A 27,986-nucleotide genomic window follows, 5' to 3' on the forward strand; every position below is an offset into this window, starting at 1 on the left:
AAAACACTGACCTGTGTTGTATCAATACTGAACAGTGTTCTCTTATCTAGTGTCTTGTTGACATTCGTAAAATATCACAAGTCTGTACACCTGAAACAAACTAAATATTTTAGATTTTACTTTCCCAATAACAATCTAGTTTTACAATTTACCGCAGAAACTTATAGAACAACATTGCCAATTTTTATTATGGTACATAAACGTTGATTAAAAACAATCTAGGATTTGAAACCGATTAGGATTTTTGCACTTTTAAGAGCCAGAGTGTCTTTTAATCTCTGTCCCTTCAGGTCAAAGGTCAGGATCTATTGTCCCACAGGACTCTGTGAGTGAGTTTCCTCTGGTTTCCCACACTCTGTCCTTTCACTGCTTTCACTGGAGGAACAATAGAAGTGTGCCTCATTATGCATCACATTAGATACAATATCTGACCTCTTTAAAGAGGGAAAATATTTTAACTTTTTACAATAAAACACCCGAACCTGACAGTTTTACCAAAATAGTTTTTCCTCCAAAAATATTTTGAAAAGTACATTTTCTCATTTGATTTGATGGCTTGACTTTATACAAATAAGTGACCTAATTTCATGAAGAATCAGAATGAAACCACATCAAAACTTACTACACTTATATTTCCAGTAAACTGGTATTTTGAGAGGCGGCACAGTGGTGCAGTAGTTACTACTGTCTCCTCACAGACAGAGGATTCTGGGTTTGAACCTGCTAGGCCTTTTCTCTGTAGAGTTTGCTTGTTTTCTACGGGTGCTCCAGCTTCCTCCTACAGCCCAAAGACATGCAGGTTAAGTTAACTGGTGACTCTAAATTACCCGTAGGTGTGAATGGTTGTCTGTCTCTATGTGTCAGCCCTGTGACTGACTGGCGACTTGTCCAGGGTGTACATGTCTCTTGTACTGTCAGCTGGGTTCGGCTCCACCCCCCCGCGACCCTCTAAAGGATAAGCGGGTATAGCTGATGGATGGTATGTTGAGGATAGACTGCAGGGGCTACATTTAATGTTGATAGTTGTCATTAAAATCTGGGATGGCGATATAGAACTCCATCAATTATTTGAGAAAAAAATTTACTTTCTCATCATTATAACGAGGGCAGGTATAAGGAAAAATATCTCAAGAGAACAGTTTTCAGCTGGCAGTGTTTGTTTATTCAACAAGGCACAATGAGCCACATAAAGTATGAAAGCTCCAACTAGAGGTGATGATACATCACAACAACAACTTGTAGATTTCTACAAGACACACTGTACTCAGAGAGAGTAAAGGAACAACTGTCTTTATAAAAGACAAACAATTTAAAATATTTAAGCACACAGTACTCACTGTATTTAAACAATATTTATAACACATTTGTATTTAGTGAACAAACGAAACAATATTAAAAACTGACCTTACAACAGGTCACATTGTTCTTAACTGAATTCAGTTGATTCTAAAATGTTACATTGTCACTAGAAAACTGTGACAATATGACATCAAATAAACCTTTACAGTAAAAGGATAAACACATTGATCTTACAACAGATCATTTTTCAATAATCACATAAAGTGAGAGAAAGTCCATTATGACAAAATGTCCATAAAATGAACAGGTAAGATTTAGATCAATTCAAAATCATCAATACCTATCAAGAGGTAATAAATATCTCAGTGCACTATATTGTACCAACACATTACGTGCAGTGAGACAAAAAATAATCACAAAAAAATTGTGACATTAAACAAAACTTTTAGATGAAAAGGAGAAACATTTGGATCTAACAACAGATCAGTTTTGATTAATCAGAGAGATTAAAGTCCATTATGACAATATTTTAATAAAGAGGACATTTAAATTGTTGATCACTATGATCAATAACAATCAGAAGATAACAAATGTTACCATAATATTATATACTACCAATACATGAAGTACAGTGAGATATAATAATAATTGCTGATGCAATCAGATTTGGTTCATGCAACATGCATGACAAGATGTTCTCTTTCTGAACTTGAAAGATATTGTTGCTGTCATTTCCTCAGGAAATGTCATCTTGAACAAAGAAAACACACAAAATACAACCTTCTGTACAAACAGAAGAACAAGTTCATCAAATGTCAGAATTCAGAAGAATTCATTTCCAGTAATCTTTGACCAATGTGGTCATCTCAGTTAGTCTGGTAGTAACTCCAGTCTGTAGGTGTCTACCACGGCCTCCAGAGGGCGCTGTTGACTGGACTCTTCTCTTTGGTGATGCTGGTCTGGACTGTGGAGCTCAGAAGAGAGAAGTCAGCCTCTCTCAAGTTGTTATCAGAGGAAGACTGCAGCTTGTTGAAGTGCTTCAGCAGTCTTCTCTGCTGTTGATGCTGCTGCTGCAGTCGTCTCAAGACACAAACTGTCATCTCCAGGATGTCTGCTTTCTCCAGCTTGGCGTCTGGCTGCTGTTTGAGGAACTCTGGACCCAGGACAGACTTGAGCTGCTCAATGCTGCTGTTGATTCGCTCTCTGCGTAACTTCTCCACAAGAGGCTTTCTGAGCTGCAGAAAGAAGAACAAAGTCATTAATAAACTTATTCTGGAGTAAAGTGTTAGCATGAACAAAGACAACGTCTCATTAACGATATTTAAATCATCTTGAATCTTCAGTTTACCTTGTGAGTCAGAGTCAGATGCTCCTGAGAATCGGTCATTGCTGCAGTGATTGTAGGTGCCATGTCTGGATCTCTGTGCTGTAGAGGTCTCTGTAGAGAGAATCTGATCTCTGCTGGCTTCATCCCTCCTATTTATAGTCCCACATCTCCATATGAATGCGTGGGTCTTGGTCTGGTTGGAGTTTCTCACAGTCTCAGCCAATCAGAGAGCTTGATGAGACAATAGGGGACACAGCACACTTCATGCTGTTATATCCTGGGGGACAATGGTTAGATCTCAGGGGAACAGGTGGAGGACTGGGGGGGATGATGGAGAGAGATTCACAGATCTCTGTGTGAATCTGGGAAAGTGCTGACCCTGTAGAGAGAGCAGATCTGCTGCCTGATGCTGGGATCAATGACTTTGACTGAGCACACGCTCATAATTAATTCACTAGAGGAAATATCATTCATGATGTAATATATGAATTACAATTATGTATAAAATAAATATAAAAACTAAGTGGATTTTTTTTTGTCTTTGGTGCTTTTAGTGAGTCAAAACCTAAAATATAGCAGGTGAAATCATTGTCCTGATTGAATTTAGTTAAACGTTTCATTATATATTTAAACTTGATCAATCTTTCTTAAATTTTGCTTCATCAAAAATGCACCATTTTGTAAAACAGTATTATAAGATGTTATAAACCAGTGTGCTGCCCATTCATGGTACTTGAACTAAACTCAACACAATAATGATGCAGCTGTCCAGATGCAGCAGAGTCTTTTGACACGTGCCTTGTAGTCAGTGTGAGTAACAAGTTGAGCTCAGTTTCCCACACTGACTCCCTGTATGGTCTGGTCAATGAACCACAAAGAGACTTCTCTGACAGATGCTGGCTGTGTGTTGTTATAGAAACAGAGTCTGACATCATCAGCCATCTGGAGGGAAAGGACACCATTGGCTGTTTCTGAGTCTTTGTAAAATTTGAAATGTTGTTAATAAAATCAGCAAGATTATTTATCATCTCCAATTTTTAGTTTCCAATCATTGTCATACATTTTGAACCTCCAGTAATAATCATGTCTCATTATTGACCATCAACTGGATCAGAACTTCAGCTCTTCACATGGAGGTGGAAGGTTTCAGGAGGCAGCTGTCTCCTGAAGTGTGCCAAATCCCTTTGGAGAATTACTCGGCTGCTGGTGGGATGGATGTTATTCACACTGAACTCTACCCTCCAGAGCTTTCCCACACTCCGTCTATTAGCAGAAAACAGTCATTTGTCTCTCTACAAATGGACCGTTTAGGGTCCTGTGCACAAGTAGTGTGTGACGCCAAGGGTAGAGGGTGGGGGCCCCTCAAAAATAATTACCCAACATCGTGAAAAGTGTATATTTAAAGGGACTGTTTGTAACTTCTTACACGTATAAATCACCCGGGTCGGTGTCCCATGTGTGGCTACGCTGTTCAGACTCAGACTCCAAAACAAACTACACGGAAGCACCAAAAGCGCAAAGTTATATCTAGTGAAGCCCGTCTTACAAAACAGTGTTGGCCGCGGTCGGAGCACGCGGGGGAGACCGTAGCTTTGGTCTCCAGGGCCAGAGTCTCTGCTGTACTCTGCTCCTCTGGGTGCTTGCCTTCACTCAGCTCGCTCCACCTCACGTGCATGCGCACACACTACACACTGCAGAAGACTTTGTAGCTCTGAGAATATCTAGTGAATGTACAGTGGACGTTTGTGCAGAAATAAATGCTGCAGCTCCTCCAGACCAACAGAGGTTTCCCGTGTCTTGTAAAGTGACGGGGCTCCGCAGAGAGAAAAATGATCGTCTCCGACCGGGTGCCGTTGTCTCCCTCCGACCGCGGAATCAGCAGTGATTCATGGAGAGACCTTCGTCTGGTCAGCTAACATTACTGCAGGTGAAATATAGAGTGATATTGTGGTTTTAGCTGACATGTGTCGCCTCACTGTTTTGAGCGATCCTCGTTCATGTATATTTAGAGCGAGCAGAAGGGCGAGCCCGACGCTGACTTTCGTTGACTTAACGGCCACAGGTGTTGCTGTTAACAAGCATTTTCTGATTCTTACACACAGTCCCTTTAAGCAATATGTAAAATGAATTACTTCACATTTTAGAGACATACATAATTTATCAACATTGTAAAATGCAAAAAATCTCATGTTTGTGTCCTGGGTCGGGGCGGAACGTTTCATTAAGGCATGTTGCCCCCTCGGGACATAATTAATGTGACAGGAAGTGCATCCTGGATATGCCCTTACGCGCCAAAATGAAGATGCTAACTAGAGTCAAGCTAGATTATGGTCTTTAAAACCTCTTGTGACATAAAGTATGGATAATATAGTTCAGTTAGTAAGATAGTATAGTTTAGCAAATATTAGTGGACGAGTCAAATGTAACAAGAGAAGAAATTCAGTCACAGCAGCAGCGAAGATAACAGCTCCACGGTTAGCTAACGGCTAACAGCTAACTAGCACTGGTCACCATGGCAGCTGTCACCATGGTAACTAGCCGTAAGAGGGAACCTCCATCCCTATCTAACTTCACCCTGTTCGTTCACACAGAAAAGACAGATCAACTTCATGTTTCAGTGGTGAGTAACTGTTTGCAAAAGCTTTTTAATTTGTTTTTGCCTCTAGCTTTATTGACCTCATACTCTGTAACATTAGATTATTTATTTTTTACATTGCTCACAGCTGTTTTGGAGCTCTGAAAAAAAGGTGGTTTTGAATAATGAATTCAGCTAATAAGACATTTATGTGCTGTATGAATGGAGTTGTTTTCTGAAGTATGTTGGTGCTCAGGGAATGAAACTAGCACCTGCCACCTGCCAAGTACAGTGTACATGTTGGCTGTGGCAGGGGAACATTTAATGTCACCTGCCACCATGGCAGACAGGTTTTCCTTCTATTAAGAAATATTATTTTCAAAAAGCAATTCTAAAGCCTAAATTAAATATATGGTAACACTTAATTTTACAGCTCCACTATTTCTCAATAACTGGTAATTTATTTAATACATTTCCAGGAAAATAATACAAAGTTAATTGTTTTGCTTTATTTCCATGTCTGCTGGTAAATAGATAATAATTAGCAAATAACTTCTTTGAAATTTCTTTAAAAAACTCCCTGAATCATTACATTAGTTACCAGGTTACATTTGTTTAGACAATAAGTCACACAATGGTGAGATTAACAGTGTCTTCTATTAGTTTTGGTTTTCCATGTCCGATGAAGAGCAGCGCTTCTCAAGCCTAAGGGCCCTATTTTAACCATTAGATGCTATTTTAGCATATAATTATTAAATTATGTTTATAATAAAGTACATTTCGATACATTTTGAGGTTAATATTGGGGTAATTGGGGCAATAATAATAATGGCAGTAATTCCAAAGAAATTTCAAATAGGTAACTTGGTAATTATCACCTAATTACCATGAAATTTGTGGACCTGTAAAATTAAGTGTTATAGTATACCAAATATAGTCATGAATTAAGGTTACATGATATATTCTATAATTATACAGTCTGGCGCCACATACTCAGTGTTTTAAAGCCTTCTACTTAGATATCAGAAGTGGCAGACAAAAAAATTTAGTGGCTGGTAGAAATGTTCAGTGTCCTGCCACAGTGGCAGGTGAGGAAAAAGGTTAATTTCAGACCCTGGCTGTAACATTAGTTTATTTATTTTTTACATTGCTCATAGCTGTTGTAGTGCTCTGAAAGAAATATCGCTGCTGTCCGTGGTTTTGAATAATGAATTCAGCTAATAAGACATTATTGTGCTGTGTGAATGTGGGCAAGGAGTGTTTTGTTTTTCTGAAGTATGTTCGTGCTTAACTTAGTTGTCAAGCATTACATTATTCAGTGAGCTAATTGTAACGTTAGTTCTGGTTTGCTCTCAGTGTCATTTATGGCCTACTGGTCTTGAAATGTCAATTTCAATTCAATTCAATTTGCTTTATTGGCATGACTGTCAGGTGAACAATATTGCCAAAGCGTCAATTCAATAATAAATACAAATAAAAAAAGAACAATATAAAAACAAAAACATATATATACATGTATACAATTCAGCAAATTACAATATATAGCTATTTGAAAAAAACATGCATGTCAATGGAAGAAAACAATAAAGAAGTAATTCATGTTTGTTGTGTCAATAAAACAGACAAACAAATAAAAAAACAATTAATAATATATTGCAATATCAAAGGATAAATGTAAAAAAAAAAAAAAAAAACATGAAATAGAGGAGTAAATAAAAGACAGAGTGTGAGTTACATCTATTATGTGTTGTTGTTGTGGTTGTCTCTTAGGCTGTGACATGCACTGACTTATCCGGCAGCTTCTATGGCGATTACACTATTTTCTCCAAGTAGATGTTGTATATTATTTTGGTCAGAGAGGGAATCAAAATCTTGGAGTTTACATTTAATTTTTGTAGAGAATTTTTTCCTAATTTCTTCATATGTTCTACATTGTAGCAGGAAATGTTGCTCTGTCTCCACCTGTCTCTGTGGACAGAGCTGACACAGCCTGTGTTCTCTAGGCAGCCAGGTCTGCCTGTGTCGGCCAGTCTCTATGGCCAGGCTGTGATCACTGAGTCTGTACATAGTCAATATCTTTCACTGTTTCTGGTCAGTCACGGTGGTCAGATAGTCTGCCACTGTGTACTGTCTGTTTGGAGCCAAATAGCATTGACGTTTGTGTTTAGTTTTTGTGGTAGATGTCCATTAGTTGATGTAATTTTCTTTTTTTTTAACTATAATTTGGTTGGTCCAGATAGTGTGCGGGCTGTCTTCAGGCCTTGTGCTGATAGAGTCTCTGTCTTAAACAAACCGCCTAGTAGAATATGAGCTGTGTGCAGTACGTTAAGTTTTCTGTTAACTGTCTGCTGTTCAAAGCTCGAGTATCATGAAGTTGAACTTCTTAGAAACATAGTGTTAAGTGAAATTAACCAAATCCTTGGATTAATTTACATAGTGTGACCGACAGAAAGTTTTTCGAACAATGTAGGAAAGTATTGTCCCTCACTAGATTACCTGAAAATATTGTAAAAAAATGGTAGTGCTGATTAATATCAGAGGAACAGTAACAACCAAAAGGCGTAATTCAAAACAAGTTCCAATTTTAAGAGCCAGAGTGTCTTTTAATCTCTGTCCCTTCAGGTCAAAGGTCAGGATCTATTGTCCCACAGGACTCTGTGAGTGAGTTTCCTCTGGTTTCCCACACTCTGTCCTTTCACTGCTTTCACTGGAGGAACAATAGAAGTGTGTCTTATTATGCAGCACTTTAGATACAATATCTGACCTCTTTAAAGGGGGAAAATATTTTAACTTTTTACAATAAAACACCTGACAGTTTTACCAAAATTGTTTTTCCTTAAAAAATATGTTGAAATGTACATTTTCTCATTTGATTTGATGACTCAACTTAATGCAGATAAGTGACGTAATTTCATGAAAAATATGACTGAAACCACATCAAAACTTACTACACTTATATTTACAGTAAAGTGGTATTTTGAGAGGCGGCACAGTGGTGCAGTAGTTACTACTGTCTCCTCACAGCTAGAGGATTCTGGGTTTGAACCTGCTGGGCCTTTTCTCTGTAGAGTTTGCTTGTTTTCTACGGGTGCTCCAGCTTCCTCCTACAGTCCAAAGACATGCAGGTTAAGTTAACTGATGACTCTAAATTACCCGTAGGTGTGAATGGTTGTCTGTCTCTATGTGTCAGCCCTGTGACTGACTGGCGACCTGTCCAGGGTGTACCTGTCTCTCGTACTGTCAGCTGGGTTCGGCTCCAGCCCCCCGCGACCCTCTAAAGGATAAGCGGGTATAGCTAATGGATGGATGGTATGTTGAGGATAGACTGCAGGGGCTAAATTTAATGTTGATAGTTGTCATTAAAATCTGGGATGACGACAGAGAACTCCATCAATTATTTGAGAAAAAAATATACTTTTCATCATTATAGGGAGGATAGGTGTAAGGAAAAATATCTCAAGACAACAATTTTCAGCTGGCAGTGTTTGTTTATTCAACAAGGCACAATGAGCCACATAAAGTATGAAAGCTCCAACTAGAGGTGATGATACATCACAACAACAACTTGTAGATTTCTACAAGATACACTGTACTCAGAGAGAGTAAAGGAACAACTGTCTTTACAAAAGACAAACAGTTTACAATATTTGAGGACACAGTACTCACTGTATTTTAAAACTATTTTTCCAAATGGATTTAAACATTTGGACTTTGTGAACAAACGAAACAATAGTAAAAACTGACCTTACAACAGGTCACATTGTTCTTAATAACCACTGAATTCAGTTGATTCTAAAATGTCACATTGTCACTAGAAAACTGTGACAATATGACATTAAAGAAACCTTTACAGTAAAAGGATAAACATATTGATCCTAAAACAGATCATTTTTCAATAATCACATAAAATGAGAGAAAGTCCATTATGACAAAATGTCCATAAAAAGAACAGGTAAGATTTAGATCAATTCAAAATCATCAATACCTATCAAAAGGTAATAAATATCTCCATGCACTATATTGTACCAACACATGATGTGCAGTGAGACATAAAAGTATCACAGGAGAATTGTGACATTAAGCAAAACTTTTAGAAAAAAGGAGAAACATTTGGATCTATCAACAGATCAGTTTTGATTAATCAGAGAGATTAAAGTCCATTATGACAATATGTTCATAAAGAGGACATTTAAATTGTTGATCACTATGATCAGTAATAATCAGAAGATAACAAATGTTACCATAGCATTATATACTACCAATACATGAAGTACAGTGAGATATAATAATAATTGCTGATGCAATCAGATTTGGTTCATGCAACATGCATGACAAGATGTTCTCTTTCTGAACTTGAAAGAAGTTGTTGCTGTCATTTCCTCAGGAAATGTCATCTTGAACAAAGAAAACACACAAAATACAACCTTCTGTAAAAACAGAAGAACAAGTTCATCAAATGTCAGAATTCATAAGAATTCATTTCCAGTAATCTTTGACCAATGTGGTCATCTCAGTTAGTCTGGTAGTAACTCCAGTCTGTAGGTGTCTACCACGGCCTCCAGAGGGCGCTGTTGACTGGACTCTTCTCTTTGGTGATGCTGGTCTGGACTGTGGAGATCAGAAGAGAGAAGTCAGCCTCTCTCAGGTTGTTATCAGAGGAAGACTGCAGCTTGTTGAAGTGCTTCAGCAGTCTTCTTTGCTGTTGATGCTGCTGCTGCAGTCGTCTCAAGACACACACTGTCATCTCCAGGATGTCTGCTTTCTCCAGCTTGGCGTCTGGCTGCTGTTTGAGGAACTCTGGTCCCAGGACAGACTTGAGCTGCTCAATGCTGCTGTTGATTCGCTCTCTGCGTAACTTCTCCACAAGAGGCTTTCTGAGCTGCAGAAAGAAGATCAAAGGTCATTAATAAACTTATTCTAGTATAGTGTTAGCATGAACAAAGACAACGTCTCATTAACGATATTTAAATCATCTTGAATCTTCAGTTTACCTTGTGGGTCAGAGTCAGATGCTCCTGAGAATCGGTCATTGCTGCAGTGATTGTAGGTGCCATGTCTGGATCTCTGTGCTGTAGAGGTCTCTGTAGAGAGAATCTGATCTCTGCTGGCTTCATCCCTCCTATTTATAGTCCCACATCTCCATATGAATGTGTGGGTCTTGGTCTGGCTGGAGGTTCCCACAGTCTCAGCCAATCAGAGAGCTTGAGGAGACAATAGGGGATGCAGCACACTTCATGCTGTTATATCCTGGGGGACAATGGTTAGATCTCAGGGGAACAGGTGGAGGACTGGGGGGTGATGGAGAGAGATTCACAGAGCTCTGTGTGAATCTGGGAAAGTGCTGACCCTGTAGAGAGAGCAGATCTGCTGCCTGATGCTGGGATCAATGACTTTGACTGAGCATTTGCTCATAATTAATTCACTAGAGGAAATATCATTCATGATGTAATATATGAATCACATTTATGTATAAAATAAATATAAAAACTAAGTGGATTTCTTTTGTCTTTGGTGCTTTTAGTGAATAACCTAAAATATAGCAGGTGAAATCATTGTCCTGATTGAGTTTAGTGAAACGTTTCATTACATATTTAAACTTGATCATTTTTCTTAAATTTTGCTTCATCAAAAATGCACCATTTTGTAAAACAGTATTATAAGATGTTATAAACCAGTATGCTGCCCATTCATGGCACTTGAACTAAACTCAACACAATAATGATGCAGCTGTCCAGATGCAGCAGAGTCTTTTGACACGTGCCTTGTAGTCAGTGTGAGTAACAAGTTGAGCTCAGTTTCCCACACTGACTCCCTGTATGGTCTGGTCAATGAACCACAAAGAGACTTCTGTGACAGATGGTGGCTGTGTGTTGTTATAGAAACAGAGTCTGACATCATCAGCAATCTGGAGGGAAAGGACACCATTGGCTGTTTCTGAGTCTTTGTAAAATTTGAAGCTTTGGTGAAAAAACTTTCAAAGTATCACCAAAAACGCTTAATCATGTCATATTTTCGGTTTCCTACAATTGTCATATATTTTGAACCTCCAGTAATAATCATGTCTCATTATTGACCATCAACTGGATCAGAACTTCAGCTCTTCACATGGAGGTGGGAGTTTTCGGGGGGCAGCTGTCTCCTGAAGTGTGCCAAATCCCTTTGGAGAATTACTCGGCTGCTGGTGGGATGGATGTTATTCACACTGAACTCTACCCTCCAGAGCTTTCCCACACTCCGTCTATTAGCAGAAACAGGCATGTGTCTCTCTACAAATGGACTGTTTAGGGTCCTGTGCACAAGTAGTGTGTGACGCCAAGGGTAGAGGGTGGGGGCCCCCCCAAAAACATTTTTTTATTCACGATATCTATGATGTCATTCTGACTAGTCAATACAACAGTTAGAGATATCTGTAATTCTGTTTTGTCTAGTCCAAACTGAACTACAGATATCTGCAGTGATGTCACTGAAAACGACACTCGACTAGTCGCACTTACTAAATGACAACAGCAGATATCTGTAATTCAGTTTTGACTATCCCAAATAACAGCTACAGATATCTCAAACGTCATTATGACCAATCAGAAATGTTGTGCATGACGTTTCTCATACAAGGCTTCCCATTGGATATTGGCCCAACAAAGCATTTGAACAGTGTTAGCAGAAGCTTTTGCTAACTTGGATAGTTTGTTAAAGTTTGAAAGATATTCACAGATTAAAAATTCCCAGATCAATAACCCATAAGTGAAACATTGTTAAAACACAAACGGCGGCTGTTTCTATCCACAGTAAGGTAGACAACGAGCTACAACCTCATTTTAATCAAAACGAGCCGTCCTCCGAGCTGGACACATAACATTGGTCTCTATGTACAGCTGGCTGTGAGACAAGTGGTCAGGGACCGTTGTGGATAACATAGTTAGAAAATGCCATGAAATAGAAAGAGCTCATCATTAAGGAATTTGTGGTAAACGAGAGCTTTGTTCGCTAGAGAGTTGTGGTAGAAATTTAAAGCGTAAAGATTTATTGTCTCCAGACACACTATAAACCCATACGGCTGCTGTGAAGTGCCATAGTATGTTTGAATAGCTTCCGCCTTCCACTTGCTGTTGCTTCTGACATAATTACAGATATCTGCAACGTCATTTTGCCTCGTCAAAACTGTAATTCAAGATATCTGTAATAACATTTTGACTAGGCAGAATGAAATGTTGATATCTCCAAATGAGACATCTCTAATCAAAATTTATTTCAAGATATCTATAACTTAATAGTAGATATCTACATTTAAATTATAACTATTCTTAACTCCAGTTTGAGATATCTATCAAATAATTTTGACTAGTCATCATTCCAGTTCAAGATATCTACAACATCATTCTCACGAGTTAAAATTTAATTTAAGATATCTAAAAAAGACAATGTTGATATCTTGAATTGAGGGGAATTAAAGGTATCTTGAACTGGAATTCTGACTAGTCAGAATTAAATTGTAGATAACTGAAACTGGAATTTCAACTAGTCATAATTCAGTTGCAAATATCCATAATTCACATTGCCGATATCTGTAATGAGAAACCTCATACACATGAATGGCAAAAGTAGTTTGAATCTTACTAGTCAAAATGTAATTACAGATATTTAAAATCAGAGTTTTGCCTCGTCAGAATAGAATTGGGGATATCTTGAATTAGAGTTTTGACTTGGCAAAATGACGTTGCAGATATCTCTAATGAATGTCCAGTCTAGCTATTAAATGTTAAAACGGCTTGCCATGGAGGAACAGTTACAACCAAATACTTGATTTCAAAACAAGTTCCAGTTTTGGGAGCCAGAGTGTCTTTTAATCTCTGTCCCTTCAGGTCAAAGGTCAGGATCTATTGTCCCACAGGACTCTGTGAGTGAGTTTCCTCTGGTTTCCCACACCTTGTCTTTTCACTGCTTTCACTGGAGGAACAATAGAAGTGTGTCTTATTATGCAACACTTTAGATACAATGCCTGAGGGAAATGGTAACTTTAAAGTGTTTACATTAAAACAACTGAAACTGACAGTTATATAAAAAATGATGATGCAGCAAATGTGCCTTTGAAATGTAGATTTTCTCATTCAGTCTGATGACTTACTCCATATAAATTGTGACATAACATTGATAATCCTTCTTCATCAAAAATCTCAATTGAAGCATATTCCTGTGCTTAGTTTAACACTAAACAGGTATGTTATAAATAAACATTTACTATGTGAGGTGAATTGTATCTTGATTTGTCAATCGAAGGTAGGAACGATGATGGAGACCTCTATCAATTAAGATGAAATTAAATTAAATGTATAAAGTCTCTCTTTCATCATACTGGACATGTAATTAAAAGGGCAACCATGCCACTCAAAGACATGAGAACACAACATTTTCAGCTGGCAGTGTTTGTTTATTCAACAAGGCACAATGAGCCACATAAAGTATGAAAGCTTCAACTAGAGGTGATGACACATCACAACAACAACTTGTAGATTTCTACAAGACACACTGTACTCAGAGAGAGTAAAGGAACAACTGTCTTTATAAAAGACAAACAATTTACAATATTTGAGGACACAGTACTCACTGTATTTGAGCAATATTTATAACACATTTGCACTAAGTGAACAAACGAAACAATATTAAAGACTGACCTTACAACAGGTCACATTGTTCTTAACTGAATTCAGTTGATTCTAAAATGTTACATTGTCACTAGAAAACTGTGACATTAAAGAAACCTTTACAGTAAAAGGATAAACATATTGATCTTAAAACAGATCATTTTTCAATAATCACATAAAGTGAAAGAAAGTCCATTATAACAAAATGTCCTTTAAAAGAACAGGTAAGATTTCGATCAATTCAAAGTCATCAATACCTATCAAGAGGTAATAAATATCTCTGTGCACTATATTGTACCAACACATGACGTGCAGTGAGACATAAAAGTATCACAGGAAAATTGTGACATTAAGCAAAACTTTTAGAAGAAAAAGAGAAACATTTGGATCTAACAACAGATCAGTTTTGATTAATCAGAGAGATTAAAGTCCATTATGACAATATGTCCATAAAGAGGACATTTAAATGGTTGATCACTATGATCAATAACAATCAAAAGATAACAAATGTTACCATAGTATTATATACTACCAATACATGAAGTACTGTGAGATATAATAATAATTGCTGATGCAATCAGATTTGGTTCATGCAACATGCATGACAAGATGTTCTCTTTCTGAACTTGAAAGATATTGTTGCTGTCATTTCCTCAGGAAATGTCATCTTGAACAAATATAACACACAAAATACAACCTTCTATACAAACAGAAGAACAAGTTCATCAAATGTCAGAATTCAGAAGAATTCATTTCCAGTAATCTTTGACCAATGTGGTCATCTCAGTTAGTCTGGTAGTAACTCCAGTCTGTTGGTGTCTACCACGGCCTCCAGAGGGCGCTGTCGACTGAACTCTTCTCTTTGGTGATCTGGACTGTGGAGCTCAGAAGAGAGAAGTCAGCCTCTCTCAGGTTGTTATCAGAGGAAGACTGCAGCTTGTTGAAGTGCTTCAGCAGTCTTCTCTGGGACTGTGTCTCCACCTCCTCCTTGGACAGGAAGTGTGTTACCTCTTGGACACACCTGGAGTAGCCTTGATTGACAGCTGCTGAGTCCGCAGGTTGATGCTTCTGCTGCTGCAGTCGTCTCAGGACACAAACTGTCATCTCCAGGATGTCTGCTTTCTCCAGCTTGGCGTCTGGCTGCTGTTTGAGGAACTCTGGACCCAGGAGAGACTTGAGCTGCTCAATGCTGCTGTTGAGTCGCTCTCTGCGTAACTTCTCCACCAGAGGCTTTCTGAGCTGCAGAAAGAAGAACAAAGTCATTAATAAACTTATTCTGGAGTATCAAGTTAGCATGAACAAAGACAACTTCTCATTAACGATATTTAAATCATCTTGAATCTTCAGTTTACCTTGTGGGTCAGAGTCAGATGCTCCTGAGAATCAGTCATTGCTGCAGTGATTGTAGGTGCCATGTCTGGATCTCTGTGCTGTAGAGGTCTCTGTAGAGAGAATCTGATCTCTGCTGGCTTCATCCCTCCTATTTATAGTCCCACATCTCCATATGAATGTGTGGGTCTTGGTCTGGCTGGAGTTTCCCACAGTCTCATCCAATCAGAGAGCTTGATGAGACAATAGGGGATACAGCACACTTCATGCTGTTATATCCTGGGGGACAATGGTTAGATCTCAGGGGAACAGGTGGAGGACTGGGGGGGTGATGGAGAGAGACTCACAGGGCTCTGTGTGAATCTGGGAAAGTGGTGACCCTGTAGAGAGGGCAGATCTGCTGCCTGATGCTGGGATCAATGACTTTGACTGAGCACACGCTTATCATCCCATCACACACGTGGGACACTGACTATTAATTTCATCTAGCGTAAAAGTACTGTATTACTTACATTTAACTAAAATTAAATAATCAATTGAAAAAGATTTGTTGTGTCTGGATGCTTTGATTGAGCCATAGCAAAAACATTATTGCAAGTCCCATTCATGTCATTTATCCTCCAGTTTTTCTTTATAAATCAGTTAGATTTTATATTTCACATAATTTGATCTTTATCTTAACATACTGTACTCCTGAAGACATTTCTTTCAGGTATTAAAAGGAGTGTGATGCCCATGATATATTTAAAACTTGAGACCAACAGTCATTCTGCTGTCCAGATGTTTCAGTCTTCTGACTTGTGTCTTGTAGTCAGTGTGGGTAGAAAGTTGGTCTCAGTTTCCCACACTGACTCCTTGAATGCTGTGGTCAATGAACAACAAAAGCACTTTGAATGGAGCCTTTGTGACTGATACTGGACGTGTGTTGTAGTAGAAACAGAGCCTGACGTCACCAACCATCTGGAGGGAAACAACGCCATTGGCTGGCTCTGATAGTTTGTAAAGTTTGAAATCTTGATGAAAATTTCACAAGAAATGTTAGGCTAAATATATTTGGCAAAGTATTTCGTCATCTTTAAATCATTTTGACCATCCACTCAAAATCGGGTATATTTATCAGCAACTGGATTCAGATTTCAGCTCTATAGATGAGGGGGGGGGGGCAATGAGGCAGCTGTTTCCTGAAGTGTGCCAAATCCCTTTAGAGAATAATCTGCTGCTGGTGGGGTTGACGATGATAATCATGCTAAACTCTGATCTCCAGAGTTTTCCCACACTCTCTCCATTATAAGAAATTAAGCCGTATGCCTACAATCATATGGATCTTTTGATTATTATTTTTAACACATGATGGCAATTAAGTTGTTCCCTTTATTTTTCTTTCATTTTTCTACATTGTACAACTCATCAACATTTAATTTAAATATATATATAAAGTGAAGACATCCTTCGTTGGAAACCAGTGCTGAAATCACATGTATCATTTAGATATTCAAAAAAACCTGTATTGTTAATATCAATATGAGATCAACATGTGATATTTGGCTGTGGTCATATTCTGTCAGGAAAACGCTGACCTGTGTGGTATCAATACTGAACAATGTTCTCTTATCTAGTGTCTTGTTGACAGTCATAAAATATCACAAGTCTGTACACCTGAAACAAACTAGATATTTTAGATTTTACATTCCCAATAACAATCTAGTTTTACAATTTACCGCAGAAACTTATAGAACAACTTTGCCCTCAATTTTTATTATGGTACATAAACGTTGATAAAAACAATCTATGATTTGAAACAGATTAGGATTCTTTAATTTTTGGGAGCCAAAGTCTCTTTTAATCTCTGTCCCTTCAGGTCAAAGGTCAGGATCTATTGTCCCACAGGACTCTGTGAGTGAGTTTCCTCTGGTTTCCCACACTCTGTCCTTTCACTGCTTTCACTGGAGGAACAATAGAAGTGTGCCTCATTATGCATCACTTAAATTACAATATCTGACCTCTTTAAAGAGGCAAAATATTTTAACTTTTTACAATAAACACCCGAACCTGACAGTTTTACCAAAATAGTTTTTCCTCAAAAAATATTTTGAAATGTACATTTTCTCATTTGATTTGATGGCTTGACTTTATACAAATAAGTGACCTAATTTCATGAAGAATCAGAATGAAACCACATCAAAACTTACTACACTTATATTTCCAGTAAACTGGTATTTTGAGAGGCGGCACAGTGGTGCAGTAGTTACTACTGTCTCCTCACAGACAGAGGATTCTGGGTTTGAACCTGCTAGGCCTTTTCTCTGTAGAGTTTTCTTGTTTTCTACGGGTGCTCCAGCTTCCTCCTACAGCCCAAAGACATGCAGGTTAAGTTAACTGGTGACTCTAAATTACCCGTAGGTGTGAATGGTTGTCTGTCTCTATGTGTCAGCCCTGTGACTGACTGGCGACCTGTCCAGGGTGTACCTGTCTCTCGTACTGTCAGCTGGGTTCGGCTCCCGCCCCCCGCGACCCTCTAAAGGATAAGCGGGTATAGCTGATGGATGGTATGTTGAGGATAGACTGCAGGGGCTACATTTAATGTTGATATTTGTCATTAAAATCTGGGACGACTACAGAGAACTCCATCAGTTGTGTGAGCAAAAAAATATACTTTCTCATCATTATAACGAGGGCAGGTATAAGGAAAAATATCTCAAGAGAACAGTTTTCAGCTGGCAGTGTTTGTTTATTCAACAAGGCACAATGAGCCACATAAAGTATGAAAGCTCCAACTAGAGGTGATGATACATCACAACAACAACTTGTAGATTTCTACAAGACACACTGTACTCAGAGAGAGTAAAGGAACAACTGTCTTTATAAAAGACAAACAATTTACAATATTTGAGGACACAGTACTCACTGTATTTTAACAATATATATAACACATTTGCACTAAGTGAACAAACGAAACAATATTAAAGACTGACCTTACAACAGGTCACATTGTTCTAAATAACCACTGAATTCAGTTGATTGTAAAAGGTTACATTGTCACTAGAAAAGTGTGACAATATGACATCAAACAAACCTTTATGATAAAAGGATAAACATATTGATCTTAAAACAGAACATTTTTCAATAATCACATAAAGTGAGAGAAAGTCCATTATGACAAAATGTCCTTAAAAAGGACAGTTAAGATTTCGATCAACTCAAAATCATCAATACCTATCAAGAGGTAATAAATATCTCCATGCACTATATTGTACCAACACATGATGTGCAGTGAGACATAAAAGTATCACAGGAGAATTGTGACATTAAGCAAAACTTTTAGATGAAAAGGAGAAACATTTGGATCTATCAACAGATCAGTTTTGATTAATCAGAGAGATTAAAGTCCATTATGACAATATGTTAATAAAGAGGACATTTAAATTGTTGATCACTATGATCAATAACAATCAAAAGATAACAAATGTTACCATAGTATTGTATATGACCAATACATGAAGTACAGTGAGATATAATAATAATTGCTGATGCAATCAGATTTGGTTCATGCAACATGCATGACAAGATGTTCTCTTTCTGAACTTGAAAGATGTTGTTGCTGTCATTTCCTCAGGAAATGTCATCTTGAACAAAGAAAACACACAAAATACAACCTTCTGTACAAACAGAAGAACAAGTTCATCAAATGTCCGAATTCAGAAGAATTCATTTCCAGTAATCTTTGACCAATGTGGTCATCTCAGTTAGTCTGGTAGTAACTCCAGTCTGTAGGTGTCTACCACGGCCTCCAGAGGGCGCTGTTGACTGGACTCTTCTCTTTGGTGATGCTGGTCTGGACTGTGGAGCTCAGAAGAGAGAAGTCAGCCTCTCTCAGGTTGTTATCAGAGGAAGACTGCAGCTTGTTGAAGTGCTTCAGCAGTCTTCTCTGCTGTTGATGCTGCTGCTGCAGTCGTCTCAAGACACACACTGTCATCTCCAGGATGTCTGCTTTCTCCAGCTTGGCGTCTGGCTGCTGTTTGAGGAACTCTGGTCCCAGGACAGACTTGAGCTGCTCAATGCTGCTGTTGATTCGCTCTCTGCGTAACTTCTCCACCAGAGGCTTTCTGAGCTGCAGAAAGAAGAACAAAGTCATTAATAAACTTATTCAGGAGTACAGTATTAATATGAACAAAGACAACGTCTCATTAACGATATTTAAATCATCTTGAATCTTCAGTTTACCTTGTGGGTCAGAGTCAGATGCTCCTGAGAATCGGTCATTGCTGCAGTGATTGTAGGTGCCATGTCTGGATCTCTGTGCTGTAGAGGTCTCTGCAGAGAGAATCTGATCTCTGCTGGCTTCATCCCTCCTATTTATAGTCCCACATCTCCATATGAATGTGTGGGTCTTGGTCTGGTTGGAGTTTCTCACAGTCTCAGCCAATCAGAGAGCTTGATGAGACAATAGGGGGTGCAGCACACTTCATACTGTTATATCCTGGGGGACAATGGTTAGATCTCAGGGGAACAGGTGGAGGACTAGGGGGGTGATGGAGAGAGACTCACAGAGCTCTGTGTGAATCTGGGAAAGTGGTGACCCTGTAGAGAGAGCAGATCTGCTGCCTGATGCTGGGATCAATGACTTTGACTGAGCACACGCTCATCATCCCATCACACACGTGGGACACTGACTATTCATTTTATCTAGCGTAAAAGTACCGTATAACTTACATTTAACTAAAATTAAATGATCAATGGAAACAGATTTGTTGTGTCTGAACGCTTTCATTGAGCCAAAGCAAAAACATTCTTGCAAGTCCCATTCATGTCATTTATCCTCCATTTTTTCTTTATATTTCACATAATTTCACATTAGTTGTTCTTTATCTTAAGATACTGTACTCCTGAAGACATTTCTTTCAGGTATTAAAAGGATTATGATGCCCATGATATATTTAAAACTTGAGACCAACAGTCATTCTGCTGTCCAGATGTTTCAGTCTTCTGACTTGTGTCTTGTAGTCAGTGTGGGTAGAAAGTTGGTCTCAGTTTCCCACACTGACTCCTTGAATGCTGTGGTCAATGAAAAACAAAAGCACTTTGAATGGAGCCTTTGTGACTGATACTGGACGTGTGTTGTAGTAGAAACAGAGCCTGACGTCACCTACCATCTGGAGGGAAACAACGCCATTGGCTGGCTCTGATAGTTTGTAAAGTTTGAAATCATGATGAAAATTTCACAAGAAATGTTAGGCTAAATATATTTGGCAAATTATTTCATCATCTTTAAATCCTTTTGACCTTCCAGTCAAAATTTTGTATATTTATCAGCAACTGGATTCAGATTTCAGCTCTATAGATGAGGGGGGGGGGGGGGGCAATGAGGCAGCTGTTTCCTGAAGTGTGCCAAATCCCTTTAGAGAATAATCTGCTGCTGGTGGGGTTGAGGATGATAATCATGCTAAACTCTGATCTCCAGAGTTTTCCCACACTCTCTCCATTATAAGAAATTAAGCCGTATGCCTACAATCATATGGATATTTTGATTATTTCTTTTAACACATCTTGGTCATTAAAGTGTTCCTTTTATTTTTCTTTCATCTTTCTACAGTGTACAACTCATCAACATTGAATTTAAAAATGTATATAAAGTCAAGATGTGCCTCGTTGGAAACCAGTGCTGAAATCACATGTATCATTTAGATATTAAAAAAACCTGTATTGTTAATATCAGTAAGAGGTCAACATGTGATATTTGGCTGTGGTCATATTCTGTCAGGAAAACACTGACCTGTGTTGTATCAATACTGAACAATGTTCTCTTATCTAGTGTCTTGTTGACAGTCATAAAATATCACAAGTCTGTACACCTGAAACAAACTAAATATTTTAGATTTTACTTTCCCAATAACAATCTAGTTTTACAATTTACCGCAGAAACTTATAGAACAACATTGCCAATTTTTATTATGGTACATAAACGTTGATTAAAAACAATCTAGGATTTGAAACCGATTAGGATTTTTGCACTTTTAAGAGCCAGAGTGTCTTTTAATCTCTGTCCCTTCAGGTCAAAGGTCAGGATCTATTGTCCCACAGGACTCTGTGAGTGAGTTTCCTCTGGTTTCCCACACTCTGTCCTTTCACTGCTTTCACTGGAGGAACAATAGAAGTGTGCCTCATTATGCATCACTTAAATTACAATATCTGACCTCTTTAAAGAGGGAAAATATTTATTTTAACTTTTTACAATAAACACCCGAACCTGACAGTTTTACCAAAATAGTTTTTCCTCAAAAAATATTTTGAAATGTACATTTTCTCATTTGATTTGATGGCTTGACTTTATACAAATAAGTGACCTAATTTAATGAAGAATCAGAATGAAACCACATCTAAACTGGTATTTTGAGAGGCGGCACGGTGGTGCAGTAGTTACTACTGTCTCCTCACAGCTTGAGGATTCTTGGTTTGAACCTGCTAGGCTTTTTCTCTGTAGAGTTTGCTTGTTTTCTACGGGTGCTCCGGCTTCCTCCTACAGTCCAAAGACATGCAGGTTAAGTTAACTGGTGACTCTTAATTACCCGTAGGTGTGAATGGTTGTCTGTCTCTATGTGTCAGCCCTGTGACTGACTGGCGACCTGTCCAGGGTGTACCTGTCTCTCGTACTGTCAGCTGGGTTCGGCTCCCGCCCCCCGCGACCCTCTAAAGGATAAGCGGGTATAGCTGATGGATGGTATGTTGAGGATAGACTGCAGGGGCTACATTTAATGTTGATATTTGTCATTAAAATCTGGGACGACTACAGAGAACTCCATCAATTGTGTGAGCAAAAAAAAATACTTTTTCATCATTATAACGAGGGCAGGTATAAGGAAAAAGATCTCAAGAGAACAGTTTTCAGCTGGCAGTGTTTGTTTATTCAACAAGGCACAATGAGCCACATAAAGTATGAAAGCTCCAACTAGAGGTGATGATACATCACAACAACAACTTGTAGATTTCTACAAGACACACTGTACTCAGAGAGAGTAAAGGAACAACTGTCTTTATAAAAGACAAACAATTTACAATATTTGAGGACACAGTACTCACTGTATTTTAACAATATATATAACACATTTGCATTTAGTGAACAAACGAAACAATATTAAAGACTGACCTTACAACAGGTCACATTGTTCTTAACTGAATTCAGTTGATTCTAAAATGTTACATTGTCGCTAGAAAACTGTGACAATATGACATTAAAGAAACCTTTACAGTAAAAGGATAAACATATTGATCCTAAAACAGATCATTTTTCAATAATCACATAAAGTGAGAGAAAGTCCATTATGACAAAATGTCCATAAAAAGAACAGGTAAGAATTTTGATCAATTCAAAATCATCAATACCTATCAAAAGGTAATAAATATCTCAGTGCACTATATTGTACCAACACATGATGTGCAGTGAGACATAAAAGTATCACAGGAAAATTGTGACAAAACTTTTAGATGAAAAGGAGAAACATTTGGATCTAACAACAGATCAGTTTTGATTAATCAGAGAGATTAAAGTCCATTATGACAAAATGTGAATAAAGAGGACATTTAAATTGTTGATCACTATGATCAATAACAATCAAAAGATAACAAATGTTACCATAACATTATATACTACCAATACATGAAGTACAGTGAGATATAATAATAATTGCTGATGCAATCAGATTTGGTTCATGCAACATGCATGACAAGATGTTCTCTTTCTGAACTTGAAAGATAGTGTTGCTGTCATTTCCTCAGGAAATGTCATCTTGAACAAAGAAAATACACAAAATACAACCTTCTGTACAAACAGAAGAACAAGTTCATCAAATGTCAGAATTCAGAAGAATTCATTTCCAGTAATCTTTGACCAATGTGGTCATCTCAGTTAGTCTGGTAGTAACTCCAGTCTGTAGGTGTCTACCACGGCCTCCAGACGGCGCTGTCGACTGGACTCTTCTCTTTGGTGATGCTGGTCTGGACAGTGGAGCTCAGAAGAGAGAAGTCAGCCTCTCTCAGGTTGTTATCAGAGGAAGACTGCAGCTTGTTGAAGTGCTTCAGCAGTCTTCTCTGGGACTGTGTCTCCACCTCCTCCTTGGACAGGAAGTGTGTCACCTCTTGGACACACCTGGAGTAGCCTTGATTGACAGCTGTTGAGTGCGCAGGTTGATGCTTCTGCTGCTGCAGTCGTCTCAGGACACAAACTGTCATCTCCAGGATGTCTGCTTTCTCCAGCTTGGCGTCTGGCTGCTGTTTGAGGAACTCTGGACCCAGGAGAGACTTGAGCTGCTCAATGCTGCTGTTGATTCGCTCTCTGCGTAACTTCTCCACCAGAGGCTTTCTGAGCTGCAGAAAGAAGAACAAAGTCATTAATAAACTTATTCTGGAGTATCAAGTTAGCATGAACAACAACAACATCTCATTAACAATTTTTAAATCATCTTGAATCTTCAGTTTACCTTGTGGGTCAGAGTCAGATGCTCCTGAGAATCGGTCATTGCTGCAGTGATTGTAGGTGCCATGTCTGGATCTCTGTGCTGTAGAGGTCTCTGTAGAGAGAATCTGATCTCTGCTGGCTTCATCCCTCCTATTTATAGTCCCACATCTCCATATGAATGTGTGGGTCTTGGTCTGGTTGGAGATTCTCACAGTCTCAGCCAATCAGAGAGCTTGATGAGACAATAGGGGGTGCAGCACACTTCATGCTGTTATATCCTGGGGGACAATGGTTAGATCTCAGGGGAACAGGTGGAGGACTGGGGGGGTGATGGAGAGAGACTCACAGAGCTCTGTGTGAATCTGGGAAAGTGGTGACCCTGTAGAGAGGGCAGATCTGCTGTCTGATGCTGGGATCAATGAATTTGACTGAGCACACGCTCATCATCCCATCACACACGTGGGACACTGACTATTCATTTCAGTGTAGCGTAAAAGTACTGTATTACTTACATGTAACTAAAATTAAATGATCAATGGAAACAGATTTGTTTTGATTTAATGCTTTGATTGAGCCATAGCAAAAACATTATTGCAAGTCCCATTCATGTCATTTATCCTCCATTTTTTCTTTATAAATCAGTTAGATTTTATATTTCACTAAATTTGTTCTTTATCTTAAGATACTGTACTCCTGAAGATATTTCTTTCAGGTATTAAAAGGATTATGATGCCCATGATATATTTAAAACTTGAGACCAACAGTCATTCTGCTGTCCAGATGTTTCAGTCTTCTGACTTGTGTCTTGTAGTCAGTGTGGGTAGAAAGTTGGTCTCAGTTTCCCACACTGACTCCTTGAATGCTGTGGTCAATGAACAACAAAAGCACTTTGAATGGAGCCTTTGTGACTGATACTGGACGTGTGTTGTAGTAGAAACAGAGCCTGACGTCACCAACCATCTGGAGGGAAACAACACCATTGGCTGGCTCTGATAGTTTGTAAAGTTTGAAATCATGATGAAAATTTCACAAGAAATGTTAGGGTAAATTTATTTGGCAAATTATTTCGTCATCTTTAAATCATTTTGACCATCCAGTCAAATTGGGTATATTTATCAGCAACTGGATTCAGATTTCAGCTCTATAGATGAGGGGGGGGGGGGGGGGGGGGGGGGGCAATGAGGCAGCTGTTTCCTGAAGTGTGCCAAATCCCTTTAGAGAATAATCTGCTGCTGGTGGGGTTGAGGATGATAATCATGCTAAACTCTGATCTCCAGAGTTTTCCCACACTCTCTCCATTATAAGAAATTAAGCCGTATGCTTAAATCCATATGGATCTTTTGATTATTATTTTTAACACATGATGGCAATTAAGTTGTTCCCTTTATTTTTCTTTCATTTTTCTACATTGTACAACTCATCAACATTTAATTTAAATATATATATAAAGTGAAGACGTCCTTCGTTGGAAACCAGTGCTGAAATCACATGTATCATTTAGATATTCAAAAAAACCTGTATTGTTAATATCAATATGAGATCAACATGTGATATTTGGCTGTGGTCATATTCTGTCAGGAAAACACTGACCTGTGTGGTATCAGTACTGAACAATGTTCTCTTATCTAGTGTCTTGTTGACAGTCATAAAATATCACAAGTCTGTACACCTGAAACAAACTAGATATTTTAGATTTTACATTCCCAATAACAATCTAGTTTTACAATTTACCGCAGAAACTTATAGAACAACTTTGCCGGGCAATTTTTATTTTGGTACAAAAACGTTGATAAAAAACAATTTACGATTTGAAACATATTAAGAATTTTGCACTTTTAAGAGCCAGAGTGTCTTTTAATCTCTGTCCCTTCAGGTCAAAGGTCAGGATCTATTGTCCCACAGGACTCTGTGAGTGAGTTTCCTCTGGTTTCCCACACTCTGTCCTTTCACTGCTTTCACTGGAGGAACAATAGAAGTGTGCCTCATTATGCATCACATTAGATACAATATCTGACCTCTTTAAAGAGGCAAAATATTTTAACTTTTTACAATAAACACCCGAACCTGACAGTTTTACCAAAATAGTTTTTCCTCAAAAAATATTTTGAAATGTACATTTTCTCATTTGATTTGATGGCTTGACTTTATACAAATAAGTGACTTAATTTCATGAAGAATCAGAATGAAACCACATCAAAACTTACTATACTTATATTTCCAGTAAACTGGTATTTTGAGAGGCGGCACAGTGGTGCAGTAGTTACTACTGTCTTCTAACAGCTAGAGGATTCTGGGTTTGAACCTGCTAGGCCTTTTCTCTGTAGAGTTTTCTTGTTTTCTACGGGTGCTCCAGCTTCCTCCTACAGCCCAAAGACATGCAGGTTAAGTTAACTGGTGACTCTAAATTACCCGTAGGTGTGAATGGTTGTCTGTCTCTATGTGTCAGCCCTGTGACTGACTGGCAACCTGTCCATGGTGTACCTGTCTCTCTGACTGTCAGCTGGGTTCGGTTCCAGCCCCCCGCGACCCTCTAAAGGATAAGCGGGTATAGCTGATGGATGGTATGTTGAGGATAGACTGCAGGGGCTACATTTAATGTTGATAGTTGTCATTAAAATCTGGGACGACTACAGAGAACTCCATCAATTGTGTGAGCAAAAAAATATACTTTTTCATCATTATAACGAGGGCAGGTATAAGGAAAAATAACTCAAGAGAACAGTTTTCAGCTGGCAGTGTTTGTTTATTCAACAAGGCACAATGAGCCACATAAAGTATGAAAGCTCCAACTAGAGGTGATGATACATCACAACAACAACTTGTAGATTTCTACAAGACACACTGTACTCAGAGAGAGTAAAGGAACAACTGTCTTTACAAAAGACAAACAATTTACAATATTTGAGGACACAGTACTCACTGTATTTTAACAATATATATAACACATTTGCACTTAGTGAACAAACGAAACAATATTAAAGACTGACCTTACAACAGGTCACATTGTTCTTAACTGAATTCAGTTGATTCTAAAATGTTACATTGTCACTAGAAAACTGTGACAATATGACATTAAAGAAACCTTTACAGTAAAAGGATAAACATATTGATCTTAAAACAGATCATTTTTCAATAATCACATAAAGTGAGAGAAAGTCCATTATGACAAAATGTCCATAAAAAGAACAGGTAAGATTTAGATCAATTCAAAATCATCAATACCTATCAAAAGGTAATAAATATCTCCATGCACTATATTGTACCAACACATGACGTGCAGTGAGACATAAAAGTATCACAGGAAAATTGTGACATTAAGCAAAACTTTTAGATGAAAAGGAGAAACATTTGGATCTATCAACAGATCAGTTTTGATTAATCAGAGAGATTAAAGTCCATTATGACAAAATGTGCATAAAGAGGACATTTAAATTGTTGATCACTATGATCAATAACAATCAGAAGATAACAAATGTTACCATAATATTATATACTACCAATACATGAAGTACTGTGAGATATAATAATAATTGCTGATGCAATCAGATTTGGTTCATGCAACATGCATGACAAGATGTTCTCTTTCTGAACTTGAAAGATGTTGTTGCTGTCATTTCCTCAGGAAATGTCATCTTGAACAAAGAAAACACACAAAATACAACCTTCTGTACAAACAGAAGAACAAGTTCATCAAATGTCAGAATTCAGAAGAATTCATTTCCAGTAATCTTTGACCAATGTGGTCATCTCAGTTAGTCTGGTAGTAACTCCAGTCTGTAGGTGTCTACCACGGCCTCCAGAGGGCGCTGTCGACTGGACTCTTCTCTTTGGTGATGCTGGTCTGGACTGTGGAGCTCAGAAGAGAGAAGTCAGCCTCTCTCAGGTTGTTATCAGAGGAAGACTGCAGCTTGTTGAAGTGCTTCAGCAGTCTTCTCTGCTGTTGATGCTTCTGCTGCTGCAGTTGTCTCAAGACACAAACTGTCATCTCCAGGATGTCTGCTTTCTCCAGCTTGGCGTCTGGCTGCTGTTTGAGGAACTCTGGACCCAGGACAGACTTGAGCTGCTCAATGCTGCTGTTGATTCGCTCTCTGCGTAACTTCTCCACCAGAGGCTTTCTGAGCTGCAGAAGGAAGAACAAAGTCATTAATAAACTTATTCTGGAGTATAGTGTTAGCATGAACAAAGACAACGTCTCATTAACGATATTTAAATCATCTTGAATCTTCAGTTTACCTTGTGGGTCAGAGTCAGATGCTCCTGAGAATCGGTCATTGCTGCAGTGATTGTAGGTGCCATGTCTGGATCTCTGTGCTGTAGAGGTCTCTGTAGAGAGAATCTGATCTCTGCTGGCTTCATCCCTCCTATTTA

At 38.3% G+C, this 27,986-nt stretch overlaps 6 protein-coding genes and 1 long non-coding RNA gene across 8 annotated transcripts; 1 reads left to right on the forward strand and 6 right to left on the reverse strand.

Moving 5' to 3' along the window:
• Window positions 1-1,139: 1,139 nt before the first annotated feature.
• LOC119493197 (enhancer of split mbeta protein-like) lies at window positions 1,140-2,770 on the reverse strand. The gene is made up of 2 exons (XM_037778347.1): window positions 2,648-2,770; window positions 1,140-2,534 (listed from the first exon to the last, which is right to left on the reverse strand). Exons 1-2 carry the CDS (start codon window positions 2,768-2,770, stop codon window positions 2,202-2,204), a joined length of 456 nt encoding a protein of 151 aa, XP_037634275.1. The 3' UTR covers window positions 1,140-2,201.
• A 5,899-nt stretch (window positions 2,771-8,669) lies between these two features.
• Window positions 8,670-10,315, reverse strand: LOC119489380 (enhancer of split mbeta protein-like). The gene is made up of 2 exons (XM_037771711.1): window positions 10,193-10,315; window positions 8,670-10,080 (listed from the first exon to the last, which is right to left on the reverse strand). The coding sequence occupies exons 1-2, from the start codon at window positions 10,313-10,315 to the stop codon at window positions 9,748-9,750; spliced, it is 456 nt and encodes a 151-aa protein (XP_037627639.1). The 3' UTR covers window positions 8,670-9,747.
• Window positions 10,316-12,755: 2,440 nt separating this feature from the next.
• Window positions 12,756-15,330, reverse strand: LOC119489348 (transcription factor HES-5-like). Its single transcript, XM_037771657.1, has 2 exons — window positions 15,193-15,330; window positions 12,756-15,079 (listed from the first exon to the last, which is right to left on the reverse strand). Exons 1-2 carry the CDS (start codon window positions 15,313-15,315, stop codon window positions 14,660-14,662), a joined length of 543 nt encoding a protein of 180 aa, XP_037627585.1. The 5' UTR covers window positions 15,316-15,330; the 3' UTR covers window positions 12,756-14,659.
• Window positions 15,331-17,540: 2,210 nt separating this feature from the next.
• On the forward strand, window positions 17,541-26,918 carry LOC119489397. Of its 2 annotated transcripts, none has more exons than XR_005207169.1 (3): window positions 17,541-17,578; window positions 21,259-21,261; window positions 26,034-26,918. It is a non-coding gene; the product is annotated as an uncharacterized LOC119489397 (long non-coding RNA). The 2 variants fall into 2 exon arrangements; XR_005207168.1 differs by lacking the exons at window positions 17,541-17,578; window positions 21,259-21,261 and adding exons at window positions 21,725-21,747; window positions 25,532-25,534.
• On the reverse strand, window positions 18,339-19,513 carry LOC119489362 (enhancer of split mbeta protein-like). The gene is made up of 2 exons (XM_037771681.1): window positions 19,391-19,513; window positions 18,339-19,277 (listed from the first exon to the last, which is right to left on the reverse strand). The coding sequence occupies exons 1-2, from the start codon at window positions 19,511-19,513 to the stop codon at window positions 18,945-18,947; spliced, it is 456 nt and encodes a 151-aa protein (XP_037627609.1). The 3' UTR covers window positions 18,339-18,944.
• Window positions 22,046-23,763, reverse strand: LOC119489341 (transcription factor HES-5-like). Its single transcript, XM_037771646.1, has 2 exons — window positions 23,641-23,763; window positions 22,046-23,527 (listed from the first exon to the last, which is right to left on the reverse strand). Exons 1-2 carry the CDS (start codon window positions 23,761-23,763, stop codon window positions 23,102-23,104), a joined length of 549 nt encoding a protein of 182 aa, XP_037627574.1. The 3' UTR covers window positions 22,046-23,101.
• On the reverse strand, window positions 26,341-27,974 carry LOC119489356 (enhancer of split mbeta protein-like). The gene is made up of 2 exons (XM_037771668.1): window positions 27,852-27,974; window positions 26,341-27,738 (listed from the first exon to the last, which is right to left on the reverse strand). Exons 1-2 carry the CDS (start codon window positions 27,972-27,974, stop codon window positions 27,403-27,405), a joined length of 459 nt encoding a protein of 152 aa, XP_037627596.1. The 3' UTR covers window positions 26,341-27,402.
• Window positions 27,975-27,986: the final 12 nt, after the last annotated feature.

Source organism: Sebastes umbrosus, chromosome 1, assembly GCF_015220745.1.
Source record: "Sebastes umbrosus isolate fSebUmb1 chromosome 1, fSebUmb1.pri, whole genome shotgun sequence".
Classification (NCBI taxonomy): Eukaryota; Metazoa; Chordata; class Actinopteri; order Perciformes; family Sebastidae; genus Sebastes; species Sebastes umbrosus.

What these genes read in the sequence shown, in the direction of transcription:
- LOC119493197 (XM_037778347.1), bottom strand. Translation starts at nt 2,770, where the DNA reads ATGAAGCCAGCAGAGATCAGATTCTCTCTACAGAGACCTCTACAGCAC. An exon ending in ATCTGACTCTGACTCACAAG is followed by an intron (nt 2,535 to 2,647) that starts GTAAACTGAAGA and finishes TTCTTTCTGCAG; the next exon opens with CTCAGAAAGCCTCTTGTGGA.
- LOC119489380 (XM_037771711.1), bottom strand. Translation starts at nt 10,315, where the DNA reads ATGAAGCCAGCAGAGATCAGATTCTCTCTACAGAGACCTCTACAGCAC. An exon ending in ATCTGACTCTGACCCACAAG is followed by an intron (nt 10,081 to 10,192) that starts GTAAACTGAAGA and finishes TTCTTTCTGCAG; the next exon opens with CTCAGAAAGCCTCTTGTGGA.
- LOC119489348 (XM_037771657.1), bottom strand. Translation starts at nt 15,315, where the DNA reads ATGAAGCCAGCAGAGATCAGATTCTCTCTACAGAGACCTCTACAGCAC. An exon ending in ATCTGACTCTGACCCACAAG is followed by an intron (nt 15,080 to 15,192) that starts GTAAACTGAAGA and finishes TTCTTTCTGCAG; the next exon opens with CTCAGAAAGCCTCTGGTGGA.
- LOC119489362 (XM_037771681.1), bottom strand. Translation starts at nt 19,513, where the DNA reads ATGAAGCCAGCAGAGATCAGATTCTCTCTGCAGAGACCTCTACAGCAC. An exon ending in ATCTGACTCTGACCCACAAG is followed by an intron (nt 19,278 to 19,390) that starts GTAAACTGAAGA and finishes TTCTTTCTGCAG; the next exon opens with CTCAGAAAGCCTCTGGTGGA.
- LOC119489341 (XM_037771646.1), bottom strand. Translation starts at nt 23,763, where the DNA reads ATGAAGCCAGCAGAGATCAGATTCTCTCTACAGAGACCTCTACAGCAC. An exon ending in ATCTGACTCTGACCCACAAG is followed by an intron (nt 23,528 to 23,640) that starts GTAAACTGAAGA and finishes TTCTTTCTGCAG; the next exon opens with CTCAGAAAGCCTCTGGTGGA.
- LOC119489356 (XM_037771668.1), bottom strand. Translation starts at nt 27,974, where the DNA reads ATGAAGCCAGCAGAGATCAGATTCTCTCTACAGAGACCTCTACAGCAC. An exon ending in ATCTGACTCTGACCCACAAG is followed by an intron (nt 27,739 to 27,851) that starts GTAAACTGAAGA and finishes TTCCTTCTGCAG; the next exon opens with CTCAGAAAGCCTCTGGTGGA.